At 43.1% G+C, this 15,893-nt stretch overlaps 2 protein-coding genes across 2 annotated transcripts; both read left to right on the forward strand.

The window, feature by feature from the left end:
• The first annotated feature begins 412 nt into the window (after window positions 1-412).
• On the forward strand, window positions 413-13,202 carry LOC311100225 (U3 small nucleolar RNA-associated protein 14 homolog A). Its single transcript, XM_084141045.1, has 15 exons — window positions 413-505; window positions 3,753-3,849; window positions 4,149-4,219; window positions 4,427-4,491; window positions 4,693-4,841; window positions 4,923-5,078; window positions 5,160-5,279; window positions 5,517-5,611; window positions 6,733-6,856; window positions 6,988-7,065; window positions 10,558-10,963; window positions 11,105-11,514; window positions 11,706-11,890; window positions 12,020-12,119; window positions 12,273-13,202. The coding sequence occupies exons 1-15, from the start codon at window positions 453-455 to the stop codon at window positions 12,561-12,563; spliced, it is 2,400 nt and encodes a 799-aa protein (XP_083997171.1). The 5' UTR covers window positions 413-452; the 3' UTR covers window positions 12,564-13,202.
• Window positions 13,203-13,937: 735 nt separating this feature from the next.
• On the forward strand, window positions 13,938-15,893 carry LOC311099852 (putative defense protein Hdd11; the record flags this gene model as incomplete). Its single annotated transcript, XM_084140584.1, has 5 exons — window positions 13,938-14,130; window positions 14,501-14,613; window positions 14,735-14,844; window positions 15,631-15,695; window positions 15,784-15,893. The coding sequence occupies 5 exons, from the start codon at window positions 13,938-13,940 to the stop codon at window positions 15,891-15,893; spliced, it is 591 nt and encodes a 196-aa protein (XP_083996710.1).

The raw sequence follows: 15,893 nt of genomic DNA on the forward strand, positions 1-15,893 counted from the left end.
TGCCACTCAAGACCGTTTTGCGTGTCTGATTGGGCTGCAATTCTAATCAATTGTTGAAAACTGTAGCATGTTTTGCAAATCCTGACCTTAAACTCATTATCCTAACCTACCGCCTTAATTATCCTAACCTGCTACGTTAGTTCTTAACCTGCTATGTAAACATTAAGCTACCAATCGCTGTTGATCCACCCACTTCTTTTGCAACGCCCACTTTCAGACACACTCCAAGCAAAGATTTTTTATAACTAACCTCATTGTTCAATCTGTGCTCCAAGTATCCTGTTACCCATACTTGTCAATTTCAGCAGATCTGGGCCACGAGCGCTGACTGCGCACTACGCAGCATTGATGTACTCGAACATGGCAGCTGTGGGGCACGCGCTTTTACGACAGATTTGACTCCCATCCGGCATTTACATTGCACGTGTGTTTCTAGCTAGTTTATAGTCAAAATGGCTAAGTCAAAAACTGCACGAAAGAGTGGAGAAACTATGAAGATGACAAGGTTTGTGCACTGAACTCACCTTTTCAATAACCCGGGTCTCAATTTATATTATTTACAGTGCGACTAATTACTTGAAATGGAAGGTCGAGAGCCACAGATGGTGCCACATACACCAAATTACGTTAGCTAGCTAACATTAGCGGTCAAGCTAGCTACCTAGCTGACCAAAGTAATCGTGACTTATTTCTTACGTTACATGACCAAAAGTATGTGGACACCTGCACGTCGAACGTCTCATTCCAAAATCATGGTCGTTAATGTGGAGTTGGTCCCCCCTTGCTGCTATAACAGCCTCCACTCTTATGGGAAGGCTTTCCACTAGATGTTGGAATATTGCTGCGGGTGCTTCCATTAAGCCAATGAGCATTTGTGAAGTCGGGCGATTAGGCCCGGCTCGCAGTCGGCGTTCCAATTAATCACAAAGGTGGTTGATGTCAGGGCTCTGTGCAGACCGGTCAAGTTCTTCCACACCGATCTCGACAAATCATTTCTGGATTCTTCCACACCGATCTCGACAAATCATTTCTGGATGGACCTCGCTTTGTGCAAAATGGCATTGTCATGCTGAAACAGGAAAGGGCCTTCCCCAAACTGTTGCCACAAAGTTGGAAGCACAGAATCATCTAGAATGTTATTGTATGCTGTAGCGTTAAGATTTCCCTTCACTGGAACTAAGGGGCGAAGCCCGAACCATTATTCTTCCTCCACCAAACTTTACAGTTGGTACTATGCATTCGGGCAGGTAGCGTTTTCCTGGCATCCACCAAACCCAGATTAGTCAGTTGGACTTCCAGATGGTGAAATGTGATTCATCACTCCAGAGAACACGTTTCCACTGCTCCAGAGTCCAATGGCGGCGAGCTTTAGACCACTCCAGCCGACGACGATAGTGAGTGTTGCAACCGAGGACAGATGATATTTACGCGCTACACACTTCTGCACTCTGCGGTCCTGTTCTGTGAGTTTGTGTGGCCTACCACTTCGCGTCTGAGCCGTTGTTGCTCCTAGACGTTTCCACTTCAGAATAACAGCACTTACAGTTGACCGTGGCAGCTCTAATAATAATAATATGCCATTTAGCAGACGCTTTTATCCAAAGCGACTTACAGTCATGCGTGCATACATTTTTGTGTATGGGTGGTCCCGGGGATCGAACCCACTACCCTGGCGTTACAAGCGCTGTGCTCTACCAGCTGAGCTACAGAGGACCGGGGCACCCATACACAAAAATGCAGGGCAGAAATTTTACTGAATTGTTGTAAAGGTGGCATCATATGACAGTGCCACGTTGAAAGTCACAGAGCTCTTCAGTAAGGCCGTTCTACTGCCAATGTTTGACTATGGAGATTTGCGTGGCTGTGTGGTCGATTTTATAGACCTGTCCGGAATGGGTATGGCTGAAATAGCCACATTCACTAATTTTAAAGGGGTGTCCACATACTTTTGTGTGTGTATATGTATCTACAGTGGGGAGAACAAGTATTTGATACACTGCCGATTTTGCAGGTTTTCCTACTTACAAAGCATGTAGAGGTCTGTAATTTTTATCATAGGTACACTTCAACTGTGAGAGACTGAATCTAAAACAAAAATCCAGAAAATCACATTGTATGATTTTTAAGTAATTAATTTGCATTTTAATGCATGACATAAGTATTTGATACATCAGAAAAGCAGAACTTAATATTTGGTACAGAAACCTTTGTTTGCAATTACAGAGATCATACGTTTCCTGTAGGTCTTGACCAGGTTTGCACACACTGCAGCAGGGATTTTGGCCCACTCCTCTATACAGACCTTCTCCAGATCCTTCAGGTTTCGGGGCTGTCGCTGGGCAATACGGAATTTCAGCTCCCTCCAAAGATTTTCTATTGGGTTCAGGTCTGGAGACTGGGTAGACCACTCCAGGACCTTGAGATGCTTCTTACGGAGCCACTCCTTAGTTGCCCTGGCTGTGTGTTTCGGGTCGTTGTCATGCTGGAAGACCCAGCCACGACCCATCTTCAATGCTCTTACTGAGGGAAGGAGGTTGTTGGCCAAGATCTCGCGATACATGGCCCCATCCATCCTCCCCTCAATACGGTGCAGTCGTCCTATCCCCTTTGCAGAAAAGCATCCCCAAAGAGTGATGTTTCCACCTCCATGCTTCACGGTTGGGATGGTATTCTTGGGGTTGTACTCATCCTTCTTCTTCCTCCAAACACGGCGAGTGGAGTTTAGACCAAAAAGCTATATTTTTGTCTCATCAGACCACATGACCATCTCCCATTCCTCCTCTGGATCATCCAGATGGTCATTGGCAAACTTCAGACGGGCCTGGACATGCGCTGGCTTGAGCAGGGGGACCTTGCGTGCGCTGCAGGATTTTAATCCATGACGGCGTAGTGTGTTACTAATGGTTTTCTTTGAGACTGTGGTCCCAGCTCTCTTCAGGTCATTGACCAGGTCCTGCCGTGTAGTTCTGGGCTGATCCCTCACCTTCCTCATGATCATTGATGCCCCACGAGGTGAGATCTTGCATGGAGCCCCAGGCTGAGGGTGATTGACCGTCATCTTGAACTTATTCCATTTTCTAATAATTGCGCCAACAGTTGTTGCCTTCTCACCAAGCTGCTTGCCTATTGTCCTGTAGCCCATCCCAGCCTTGTGCAGGTCTACAATTTTATCCCTGATTTCCTTACACAGCTCTCTGGTCTTGGCCATTGTGGAGAGGTTGGAGTCTGTTTGATTGAGTGTGTGGACAGGTGTCTTTTATACAGGTAACGAGTTCAAATGGGTGCAGTTAATACAGGTAATGAGTGGAGAACAGGAGGGCTTCTTAAAGAAAAACTAACATGTCTGTGAGAGCCGGAATTCTTACTGGTTGGTAGGTGATCAAATACTTATGTCATGCAATAAAATGCAAATTAATTACTTAAAAATCATACAATGTGATTTTCTGGATTTTTGTTTCAGATTCCGTCTCTCACAGTTGAAGTGTACCTATGATAAAAATTACAGACCTCTACATGCTTTGCAGATTTTGCAGGTTTTCCTACTTACAGTGTATCAAATACTTGTTCTCCCCACTGTGTATGTATGTATGTATGTATGTATGTATGTATATATATATATATATATATATATATATTACAGTTGGCCAACTAGCTAACTACTACACGTTGCACAGAACTACAGGGCTAATGTTGATGGAATAAAAGGTAACTAAGTGCAAAGTAACAGGAAGCTCTTTTGTCCCCCACTCCAGTTCCCGTGAGACGGTGGTCCAGGGGATGGATGACGAGGATGAAGTGGAGCTTCATCAAGCACTGGCTGATGACAATATTAGTGCTAGTGAGGATGAGGTGGGATACACACACACGTGCAGTAATTATCTTGAGCAATAATAAGACGGTAGCATATCTGTCTATTTGGAATTTTTGAAACATGCAGGAGGCGGTCACTATATTGAGAATCTGTATGAGCTGACTTCTCAAAGCACATTCATTATGGATTGTTTTTACACGTGTGCGTCCAGGTAATTTTTCTAGACGCACTGGTGCTCCTAAATACAAATTCCAGGTCGCACAGCAAAATATTTAGGCTCATATGCGAGTAAAATGGATGCACTGTAGAGCCCTGATGTGTGTTTTGTCTGATACAGGGAGGCAGCGATGACGAGAGGAAACACTGCAAACTGCTGGAGGCCATCAGCTCGCTCGGGGGGAAGAAGAGGTGAGAGATGTAGCAACATTGTGCTCCTATAGTACCTTCCTAGATGAGTGGGGCTTCTGGAGTTATACAGGAGAAATGAGGACTGGAGAACTTGGCCCACCAATTCATTTTATTCACCAGTATTTAATGTTACATTTTTACTTGTTGCTTTTGTGGTCATGTATGTTTGATCTGTTTTTTGTCAATGTGCATTATTCTAACGATCAGGAAGAAGCTTACTGAACGGTCTGAAGCAAGCATTCAGGTGTCAGAATTCACAGTCAATGCAGAAGGTAAATGATGCTAAATGTACCTGATTTACTCCTATGAAAATGCCTTGTGCTTTTATCAAGATATTTTGCCAGTTAATTAGTGAAAAGTGTTGCTAAATGTCTGTAATGACAGGATCCAGGAACAGTGATGGAAATCCAAAATGTGATTTGACAATAAGCTGAGTCTGAACTGTATGTCTGTCTGCGTGTCATGACTGACAGGTGAAGGAGACAAAATAAATATGTCTGACCTCATTGGAACCTTGGATAAGACCCCCAGTGCCTTAATGAAGATGAAAAAGCAGCTGAAGAACCTTCAACATAACCAGAGCACCCTGGAGACACCCCTGACCAGGAAGGAGACAGAAAGGGTAAGAACACCGACGGGGGCCGGATGTCTAGTCAGGCCACTGTTCACGACTCAAGAGGATTTAACACATTTCCTTTTACAGATCCAAAGAGAAGTGGCTTTTGAGAAAACGTCAAAAGAGGTGTCTCGCTGGCAGAGTGTGGTCCTACAGAACCAGAAGGCGGAGCAGCTGGTCTTCCCACTGAACCAGGAGCCCTCTGGACCCAAACGCATGGAGCAGGTGGTAGCTGGATGGAAGGTGGGTGTAAAAAGATCCTTTGGATTTTTCTGTGTGTTCCACGATTATAAACTAATTTCAGATGCATATTTTATGTTCAAGGCTCAAACCCCCCTAGAACAGGAGATATTCAGCCTCCTACGCATGAACAAGCAGCCTCTCCATGACCCTGTCCTGACACCCACTGAGGAGGCCTCTCTGAGGGCCATGAGTCTGGTGGAGGTGAGTCCCCGCCTCAAGCATGACATCCGGCATGTGGTGAAATGCATAAAATAAGCTGAATATGGTGTGTTAGTGCTGGGCAAGGACACAGGCCTGCACACACTACTGATCTTGACTTCATTCTGTATGTGGACAAAAAGGACAATGTACAAATTGGGGAGTTTTTCTAAATGTTTCTTGGTTGACTCGCATATCTACAATCAATATATAATACATTATTGTTAAATTTTTTTGCAGGCCAAGATCCGTCGTGCAGAACTTCAAAAAGCCAGAGTACTACAGTCTTATTATGAAGCGAAAGCCAAAAGGGAAAGAAAAATAAAAAGCAAGAAGTGAGTGTTAGATATCCTTACAATATAGTTCCCTATATTAAGGAGGGTTTGAGATATCCTTACAATATAGTTCCCTATATTAAGGAGGGTTTGAGATATCCTTAAAATATAGTTCCCTATATTAAGGAGGGTTTGAGATATCCTTACAATATAGTTCCCTATATTAAGGAGGGTTTGAGATATCCTTACAATATAGTTCCCTATATTAAGGAGGGTTTGAGATATCCTTACAATATAGTTCCCTATATTAAGGAGGGTTTGAGATATCCTTACAATATAGTTCCCTATATTAAGGCGGGTTTGAGATATCCTTACAATATAGTTCCCTATATTAAGGCGGGTTTGAGATATCCTTACAATATAGTTCCCTATATTAAGGAGGGTTTGAGATATCCTTACAATATAGTTCCCTATATTAAGGAGGGTTTGAGATATCCTTACAATATAGTTCCCTATATTAAGGCGGGTTTGAGATACCCTTACAATATAGTTCCCTATATTAAGGCGGGTTTGAGAGATCCTTACAATATAGTTCCCTATATTAAGGCGGGTTTGAGATATCCTTACAATATAGTTCCCTATATTAAGGCGGGTTTGAGATATCCTTACAATATAGTTCCTTATATTAAGGAGGGTTTGAGATATCCTTACAATATAGTTCCCTATATTAAGGCGGGTTTGAGATATCCTTACAATATAGTTCCTTATATTAAGGAGGGTTTGAGATATCCTTACAATATAGTTCCCTATATTAAGGCGGGTTTGAGATATCCTTACAATATAGTTCCTTATATTAAGGAGGGTTTGAGATATCCTTACAATATAGTTCCCTATATTAAGGAGGGTTTGATACTTATTTGACACTTTATTTATTTTGCGCTACAAAAATGAACTGTTGTATTGATATTCCTCAAGTTTGCGGTGAGAAGAAATTCCTGACTTGTGTAGCTGTAAATTCTGCTGGAGGATGAGTAATGCAAAGTAAAAGGAAATTCGATGATCCAGGAGGAGGTTGATTAACTGAGATGGTGGAAGGAAGGTGGCATGTGAATGGTGTAACATCACTGCAAGGAAACATCAGAGGCACTACTTGATGAATAACATTCCCATTTCTTCCCCAGATACCACAGGGTACAGAAGAAAGTGATGCGTAAGGAGTATCTGAAACAGTTTGATGAAATGGTTAAGACAGACCCTGCTGCTGCCTTGGAGGAACTGAAGAAGATGGAACTGTCAAGAATGAAGGTAATATGCTTTGTGAGACCTTTACATGAAAGGAGAGATTGATAGAAACAACTTGAAAGAACCTAAGAATAAATTGTGATTATTAGCATTAAACCTGCTTATTTTTTTCTGTTTCATCTCTATTCCCACAGGAACGAATGTCTCTGAAGCACCAGAACAGTGGCAAATGGGCCAAGTCCAAGGCCATCATGGCAAAATATGATGATGGGGTAATGTGCTTTTAAACTGTTTTTAGATGTTGTTTGTTTTAAAGGATATTAAGCTACCAGTCGCAATAATTTATGTGCAAATATATTTGAAATGTATTGGCCTGGCAGTTTGAGAGAACCAGTGTTTTCAGAAAAGAGAGCGGTATCATATGGAGTTAGAAATCTATCAATGTTTAAAATATATAAGTAGTGAGTCACGAAGATACCAATATTTTTTTAAAGACTAAAATAAATTACAATCTGCAAATGATAATGCAAAGTTGGTGTGCATGTAAATGTGATGACTATGGTCTGAATCCAAAATGTCAAATGGTAATACTGTTTATACTACTCTTTATCAGTCTTACATAATGTAATCAGTCACCAAGGTTGATGTCAATTTTAATTTCTAGTTTAAAATGATGTAGTTTTTTAAATTAAGAAGTGGGACCCTGTGTGTGTGAGGGCTGACCTGTCAAAGATGGAGCCCACTCCACCGCTGTGGACACTGCTTTAGCCAGGAGGATCCCACCTGAGGAAGCCCTAATATGGATGCCGTGCTTTTAATCTGCACAAAATGAGCCGTAAAATGCAATTCACAAATATGGGATGGCAGTCAAATGTAATGCAAGGCACAAATATATATAATGCAGGTCACAAAAGTAATCTGTGGAGTCACAAATGTCACATTCACAAAAACATATTAGACCACTTGTCTTTGCAAAGTAAGAAATATGTTGGCAAAATGTGCTGTGTTAACCAGAAAAAAACAATCATCTGTTTTCGTTAATGATGACTCCTTTGCTTTTGGATCATGACATACTGTATGTTTTTGAAACTACACTGAACAAAAATATAAACACAACATGTAAAGTGTTGGTCCCATGTTTCATGGGCTAAAATAAAAGATAGCTTAGTGGTTAAGAGCGTTGTGCCAGTAACTGAAAGGTCGCTGGTTCTAATCCCAGAGCCGACTAGGTGAAAAATCTGTCTGTGCCCTTGAACAAGGCACTTAACCCTAATTGCTCATGTAAGTCGTATGTATTTTTTATAAATATAAAAGTATAATTTATATTTAGTATAATTTATATTTTTCATACACACAAAAAGCTTAATTTTCTCAAATGGTGTGCGCAAATTAATTTACATCCCTATTTGTGAGTATTTCTCCATTGCCAAGATAATCCATCCACCTGATAGGTGTGGCATATCAAGAAGCTGATTAAACAGCATGATCATTACACAGGTGCACCTTGAGCTGGGGACAATTAAAGGCCACTCTAAACACAATACGACAGATGTTTTAAGGGAGCATGCAATTGGCATGGTGACTGCAGGAATGTACACCAGAGCTGTTAAAGTTGCCTCCAACGTCGTTTTATAGAATTGAGTAGAATGTCCAACCGGCCTCACAACCGCAGACCACGTGTATGGCGTTGTGTGGGCGAGTGGTTTGCTAATTTCAACATTGTGAACAAAGTGCCCCATGATGGCGGTGGGGTTATGGTATGGGCAGGCATAAGCTACGGACAACGAACACAATTGCATTATATCGATGGCAATTTGAATGCACAGCAATACCGTGACGAGATCCTGAGGCCCATTGTCATGCCATTCATCCGCCGCCATCACCTCTTGTTTCAGCATAATAATGCACGGCCCCATATCGCAAGGATCTGTACACAATTCCTGAAAACGGAAAATGTCCCAGTTCTTCCATGGCCTGCATGCTCACCAGACATGTCACCCATTGAACATGTTTGGGATGCTCTGGATCTACGTGTACGACAGCGTGTTCCAGTTCCCACCAATATCCAGCAATATCGCACAGCCATTGAAGAGGAGTGGGACAACATTCCACAGGCCACAATATCTTGTTTCAAAAAAGTATAAAAAATAAATAACTGAGAAGTGGTGCGTGCATATGTATTCACCCCCTTTGCTATAAAGCCGCTAAATAAGATCTGGTGCAACCAATTACCTTCAGAAGTCACATAATTAGTTAGATTGCACACAGGTGGACATTATTTAAGTGTCACATGATCTCAGTGTATATATACACCTGTTCTGAAAGGCCCCAGAGTCTGCAACACCACTAAGCAAGGTGTACCACCAAGCAATCGGCACCATGAAGACCAAGGAACTCTCCAAACAGGTCAGGGACATAGTTGTGGAGAAGTACAGATCAGGGTTGGGTTATAAAAAAATATCAGAAACTTTGAACATCCCACGGAGCACCATTTTTAAAATCCATTATAAAAAAAATGGAAAGAATATAGCATCACAACAAACATGCCAAGAGAGGGCCGCCCACCAAAACTCACGGACCAGGCAAGGAGGGCATTAATCAGAGGCAACAAAGAGACCAAAGAACCCTGAAGGAGCTGCAAAGCTCTACAGCGTAGATTGGAGTATCTGTCCGTAGGACCACATTAAGCTGGACACTCCACAGAGCTGGCCTTTACGGAAGAGTGGCCAGAAAAAAGATATTGCTTAATGAAAAAAATAAGCAAACACGTTTGGTGTTCGCCAAAAGGCATGTGGGAGACTCCCCAAACATATGGAAGAAGGTACTCTGGTCAGGTGAGACTAAAATTGAGCATTTTGGCCATCAAGGAAAACGCTATGTCTGGTGCAAACCCAACACCTCTCATCACCCCGAGAACACCATCCCCACAGTGAAGCATGGTGCTGGCAGCGTCATGCTGTGGGGATGTTTTTCATTAGCAGGGACTGGGAAACTGGTCAGAATTGAAGGAATGGTGGATGGCGCTAAATACAGGGAAATTCATGAGGAAAACCTGTTTCAGTCTTCCAGAGATTTGAGATTGGGACGGAGGTTCACCTTCCAGCAGGACAATGACCCTAAGCATACTGCTAAAGCAACACTTGAGTGGTTTAAGGGGAAACATTTAAATGTCTTGGAATGGCCTAGTCAAAGCCCAGACCTCAATCCAATTGAGAATCTGTGGTATGACTTAAAGATTGCTGTACATCAGCCGAACCCATCCAACTTGAAGGAGCTGGAGCAGTTTTGCCTTGAAGAATGGACAAAAATCCCAGTGGCTAGATGTGCCAAGCTTATAGAGACATACCCCAAAAGACTTGCAGCTGTAATTGCTGCAAAAGGTGGCTCTACAAAGTATTGACTTTGGGGGGGTGAATAGTTATGCACACTCAGGTTTTCCGTTTTTTTGTCTTATTTCTTGTTTGTTTCACAATAAAAAAATATGTTGCGTGTTCAAAGTGGAAGGCATGTTGTGTAAATCAAATGATACATATCCCCAAAAAAATCCATTTTAATTTCAGGTTGTAAGGCAACAAAATAGGAAAAATGCCAAGGGGGTGAATACTTTCACAAGCCACTGTACATTTGCACAACACTTTTTTGTTTGTGACTCGCTACATACATTTCTATCAAATGTTTCAAATATATCGCCATAGGTATGTGTCATGAGACCCCATGCCTGAAATAAATTGATGGAGACTAATTTGGTTTCTCTTGGTCCCCAGGCTCGCAAAGCCATGCAGACGCAGCTGGAAGTGAACAAAGATCTGACCCAGAAGTTGGTAATACCTGCTGACGAAGATGAGGAGGAGGATGAAGAGGATTCAGCAGAGACCTTGCCAGACTTTGTGAATGACGCAGAGCCCATAGTGGACCAGGTGAATCCATGGATGAGAGGCAAGCTTTCTACAGAGCCTACGGTGCAGGAGGAAAGCAGCTGTATACAGTCTCCTGTTGTTGGTCACGGAGAAGTGGGAAAACCAGGAGAAGGACAGGATGACCAAGAGGAGGATGAGGACCAGATGGAGGAAACCGAAGAAGATGCACTTTTAAGAGGGTTTGAGGAGAGGCGGAAATTGCGTCAAACTGAAGATGTTGAGGTTGCACCCATGTCTATGGTGGAGAATGACGGTAATGAAGATATTGATGTAGGGTCACGTCTTTGCAGATTAGTTTCATACTCATGATCAGGAGTGAAATGTAAAGTTCCCAGTTTTGTGTTTGTGTTGTCTCTCACAAAGTACAACAACTCCTTTTCCACTCAAACTCCAGATGGGAAGAAAGCTGAGACTGGAGAGATCTCTGACGATGATGAGGAGGCTGGGCTCTCAGAGTTCACCAGCCTGTTCCATGGGCTAGTGAAGAACCACGTGGAGCCTCCAGCTGAGCTGCCCAAGGCAGGGGCAGGTGTAGGCCAGGGGGAGAGCCCTGCCCTGCTGGAGGAGGGCCTGGTGCGGGTTAGGACCCTGGAGGATGTGGAGCTGCTCAGTCAGGACGTCTCTGCCAATGACCCAGCACCTCTAATCACCCAGACGCCAAGCACAGAGGAAACAGACCCTCAGTCTGCAACTCAACAGACAAAGAGAAAGAGAAAGAGAGTGATTGATCCAAATGAGGTTCTGACCAAGGAGGCGAAGGTCATCAAAGTGCCGTTGGCTCCAACAGCTGTCGAGGATGTTGAGGTAAGGGACACAGTACAAGACAAATACATGTATTTTTCAAGGTGCATCTGAAACGAGTGCCCTTTAATCTGCAGGAGGCTTCAATGCGCCAATCAGCGCACCTGCCTGCAAAAAGATCTTTATGTATTCTATGCTGTTATCTGGGAAATTAAACTCTGCCTTTTCTGTCATGTAATGTATGGCCATCTCAGGACAAGGAGGAACAGAGGGTCATCATTAAAGAGGCCTTTGCAGGGGATGATGTCATCTCCGACTTCCTGAAGGACAAAAGGAAACAGGAGGAAGCAGGAAGGCCGAAGGTTATTGACCTGACTTTGCCTGGATGGGGAGAGTGGGGAGGCCTCGGTCTCCAACCCTCTCGTAGCAAACGCAAGAGGTAGGTAGATGGCAATGGCATCGAATTGTGGTCATTTGACAAACTGCTCCAAGTAGTATCATGCAGGTTTAGTGGAGGTATTTTTGAGTTTGTGCCCCTAATATGGTTTGCTTTTTTGTCTTACTGAAGATTCCGGGTAAAAGTTGCTCCTCCTCCACCAAGGCAAGACCAAAAGCTCCCTAACATCATCATCTCAGAGAAGCGGGATTCCTCCATTGCTGCACACCAGGTGACCTAGCTCAGTGACTTGCATACTATTTTACTAGAAAGATATGACTTTGTCATATGGGGGTGGAGGTGGAGGAAGCCCCCCCACCCCAAAAAAAGAAACAAGTATGACATTGTGTTATGGTTTGACTTCTTCTTTCTTCATCTCTTGCAGGTGAGTCAGTTACCGTTCCCATTTGAGAACCCCACACAGTTTGAGCGCACCATCCGTTCTCCTGTTGGCCGCACCTGGAACACCCAAAACACAGTGCAGAAGATCACGGCGCCAAAGGTCGTCACCCAGTTAGGTGCCATCATTGAGCCAATTGCTCGGGAGGACTTAATAAAGGACAACAGACAGGCAGTCACAGGGAAAGGGCCCAATATAAACCTGGAGTCAGACCAAGGCGCTCAGAAGAAAAGACGCTCGCAGCAAAAGAAGAAACACAAACACAAAAAGAACTGATGGTCCTACGGGTTGTCATCACTGAAATGTCTGAGACTGTTGATAAGAACTCATTCTGTTCATTAGGTTAGGGGCTCGATACAATCCGTATCCCTGAAGTTCAGCGCTATTGTGCGATTAAATATAAAGGTAATTTCCGATTTGAGCTGACGTATGCAGCATTTCCAGTGAATGCCGTCTCCGCGAACGCAGAAACATTGCCTTTTAAATGTCAAGCACGCTGTAACGCTGATATTCAGCGCTACAGATTGAATCGAGCCCTCTGGTTATATTTCAGTGTTGAGGGTTCTGTGTCTACTGGTTGTCTGTCTATTTTAGTGACTGATTCAGATGAGAGGAAACCAAGCTGTGTGCTTTCTGGGCAATTGTGACTATTTACCATTACCTGCCTCTGTAAGGATTGTCAGTTGGCCTGTTGGTTCTTAGGGAGTTGTGCACTCCTGATTTAAAATAGAAGCTCAAATGAGACCATGACCTCATGAAATTATATTGTGAATCTGTGATGATATATCAACAAAAATCAGTTAATCAGAGGATATAAAAGTAAACTTTCATGTAAATGTATTTTTATGAAATTGTTTTGTTGGTTTCAAGTGCTTAATAAAACAAATGAAACCTAATAAACCTCACTGTCTGGCACCTTCAGGACTATTCTGTATGAGGTGCTGTTTTCTTTTTTTTACTGTTATGCTTCACTTTTTGCTACGTGGAGTGCTTTTGCTGGAAAGAGTTGATTCTTGAGAAATATTTCACTAGTAGGAATATTATTTTTCTACTCATCCAGAGCAATGGTCAGTAATCCATAGATTAGAGCCTTTCCTCATCATGGTGTAAATGCTTGCTGTTGATGACATGACTTGGAGATAAAACATTGCACAATAACTTTCCATTGCAGTTCGGATAATCTGACATCAAGGCACGAGTCTGGTGAGAATAATTGTCATTTTTCACGGCTGTGTGTGGAGAAGAAAGAGTTGCATTGTTTTTCCATGAAACGGCAAGAGGATAAACATATTTTTGGGGAAATGGAACAGGGGACTGTTGCTTGCGCATGGTAAAGGGTTCACCTGACACCCCTGTTGGTGCACGGGCATGTGCACGAGTCTGGTGAGAATAATTGTAATTTTTCACAGCTGTGTGGATAAAGAGTTGCTTTGTTTTGCCATAAAAAGAGAAGAGGGAGAATAGAATATGGGGACTGTTGCTCTTGCGCATGTCAAGGGCTCACCCTTGTTAGTGCACAGGCATGTGCATGAGTGACTCAGCAGTAATTTGCTTCAAAAGACCCTCTTCATTCAAGGCTCCCATTTCACTCTTCCCCCACCTGCCCTCTGTACATAGTGCTGCTGTGCTGGATTATTTTGATTTGACCTGATGGAGCTGTTGATGTTTGGTTTGGTCCTACTACAAGTGCTCTCTCCCTGCTTTGGCTTTCCCAATGGTGCACCCACCTCTGCCTGTGATGACATGGTCCCTCGCCACTCTGGGGTGCAGCCACAGCCCACCCCAGCACCCTACACCATCCTTACCAGCACCAGGACCCTTCAGACTGGCCAGCCCATTACAGGTAAGATGTTGGACATCCTACCCACACCTTACAGCTTTGGACATGTCCAAGGAACTAGGTGTGTTTTCTGATTTGATTGGACCAGTAACACTTGTCTGCTGACGTTATGAAATAACCCTAACAAATAGTTCACAAATTAGAAAAATGTGTTGTCTTAAAAATACAGTTCATAATTCATAGTGGAAGGGATAAGGCAGGCCAATGACAGTGGCCACAACTAGGCACTTTTCGGTGTGTCTGAGGCCTCTTACATTTTCTGTTTTACCATGCCTTAGCATTGATTCAAGATACCACCTTTCTGCAGATGAAGGGGAACGCAATGGCACATCTGTATCACCCTATACTGTTTGTTGGTGTATTTCCCCATAAGTGACCATAACTGGAGAAAACTACAGAGGCGTGCTTCTGGAGGCCCGATCAGCAGCCAGCACTAATGCTTTAGGAAGTTGGCAACTTCCTCCTCCAGATACCAAATTCTTGCAGGTATGTTCCTAGCTTCCCATCCTTAACCTAATTGGGGTTTGGCATGGACCCAAGGGTCAGAATTCCAAGAGTAAACTAAACATTTTAGAAAGAGGCTGACAACTATGATTGTGTCTCCAAGTGCTCAGGAAATGCACAAGGTGCCATCACCCATGCCAATACTAACTTGAAAGACGGCACTACTGTGTTTACCTGGATGCCACCCAACAACACCAGCACTATCTACTTCATGTAAGAACGTGAACGTCAAGGGCTCTATTCAATCTGTATAGCCACCAATCTGTATCGCTATGGGCGGGCCATAGGGGGCCGGGCCCGCCCCCCAAAATGCTTGTGCCCCCCCACTTGAGGGAATTTATTATTAAATATATGTACTGTAGACTAATAACAATTGTGCCCTGCCCTCCCATGCATTTCATATGCCCCCCTTAAGACTGAGGTCTGGCGACGGGTCTGTGTATAGCTGAAGTTCAGCTTTACGTAATTGATAAAATTTAGAGCCTCATTACCCTTACTACACTTTTCGTAAAAATACAGTCGACTACACACATTACTCAAATGTAAACTTGCGTATTTGCTACGTCTCGACCGCTACCTCCAGAGGCAATGTTAAAAGCAATGTTAAAAGCAATGTTCCGGCGTTAGCGAAGACTGCATTCACGGGAAACACTGCATATGTATGCTCAATCGGGAATAAGCTTTACATTTCCAGTGCGCAATCTTTAGGCTTCAGCGATACAGATTGACTAGAGCCCCAAATCTAATCTTGAACCCTTTGTGAGTCTATAAAACTAGATTATCCATTTTCCTCCGCACGTATTACACAAATTATATGACAATGTTAACTAATGTAATGTATTATAAGAATTCTAAGAATAAAGGTACATTTACCATTAAATTCTAATGATGTGCCAATTTAAGTTAAAAGTCAGCAAAAAAATGTTTTACCTCACACAGCTTGAATAACAGCACTTTGACAGGCAAGCTTTCATTAATCTGCATTGCACTTTTTTTCAGGGCCACTGTAGCCCAACAGCGCACTGTCTACTGGTTGAATATCAGGTCAGGAATTTTGACCAAAGGTGGGTGTGAATGTACTATGGTAAATTAGATTATGACCCATCTCACTTTCTCTGCGCTGACCTCTTTCTATTGTGTCTTGTGTCTCAGGATCAGAGGGCATTGGTCTGGCTGCAGGTGGAAATCCAGGGATGGCCAGTAAAGGATTTCTGCTGCTCCTTGCCCCATGTCTGCTGGTGTCACAGATGCTCCCAAGATAG

This window comes from Coregonus lavaretus (genome assembly GCF_964263955.1).
Source record: "Coregonus lavaretus genome assembly, chromosome: 24".
Taxonomy (NCBI): Eukaryota; Metazoa; Chordata; class Actinopteri; order Salmoniformes; family Salmonidae; genus Coregonus; species Coregonus lavaretus.

Coding starts and splice junctions, on each gene's coding strand:
- LOC311100225 (XM_084141045.1), top strand. CDS start 453: ATGGCTAAGTCAAAAACTGCACGAAAGAGTGGAGAAACTATGAAGATG. Junction 4,492..4,692: donor ATTCACAGTCAATGCAGAAG/GTAAATGATGCT, acceptor CATGACTGACAG/GTGAAGGAGACAAAATAAAT. Junction 12,120..12,272: donor CCTCCATTGCTGCACACCAG/GTGACCTAGCTC, acceptor CATCTCTTGCAG/GTGAGTCAGTTACCGTTCCC.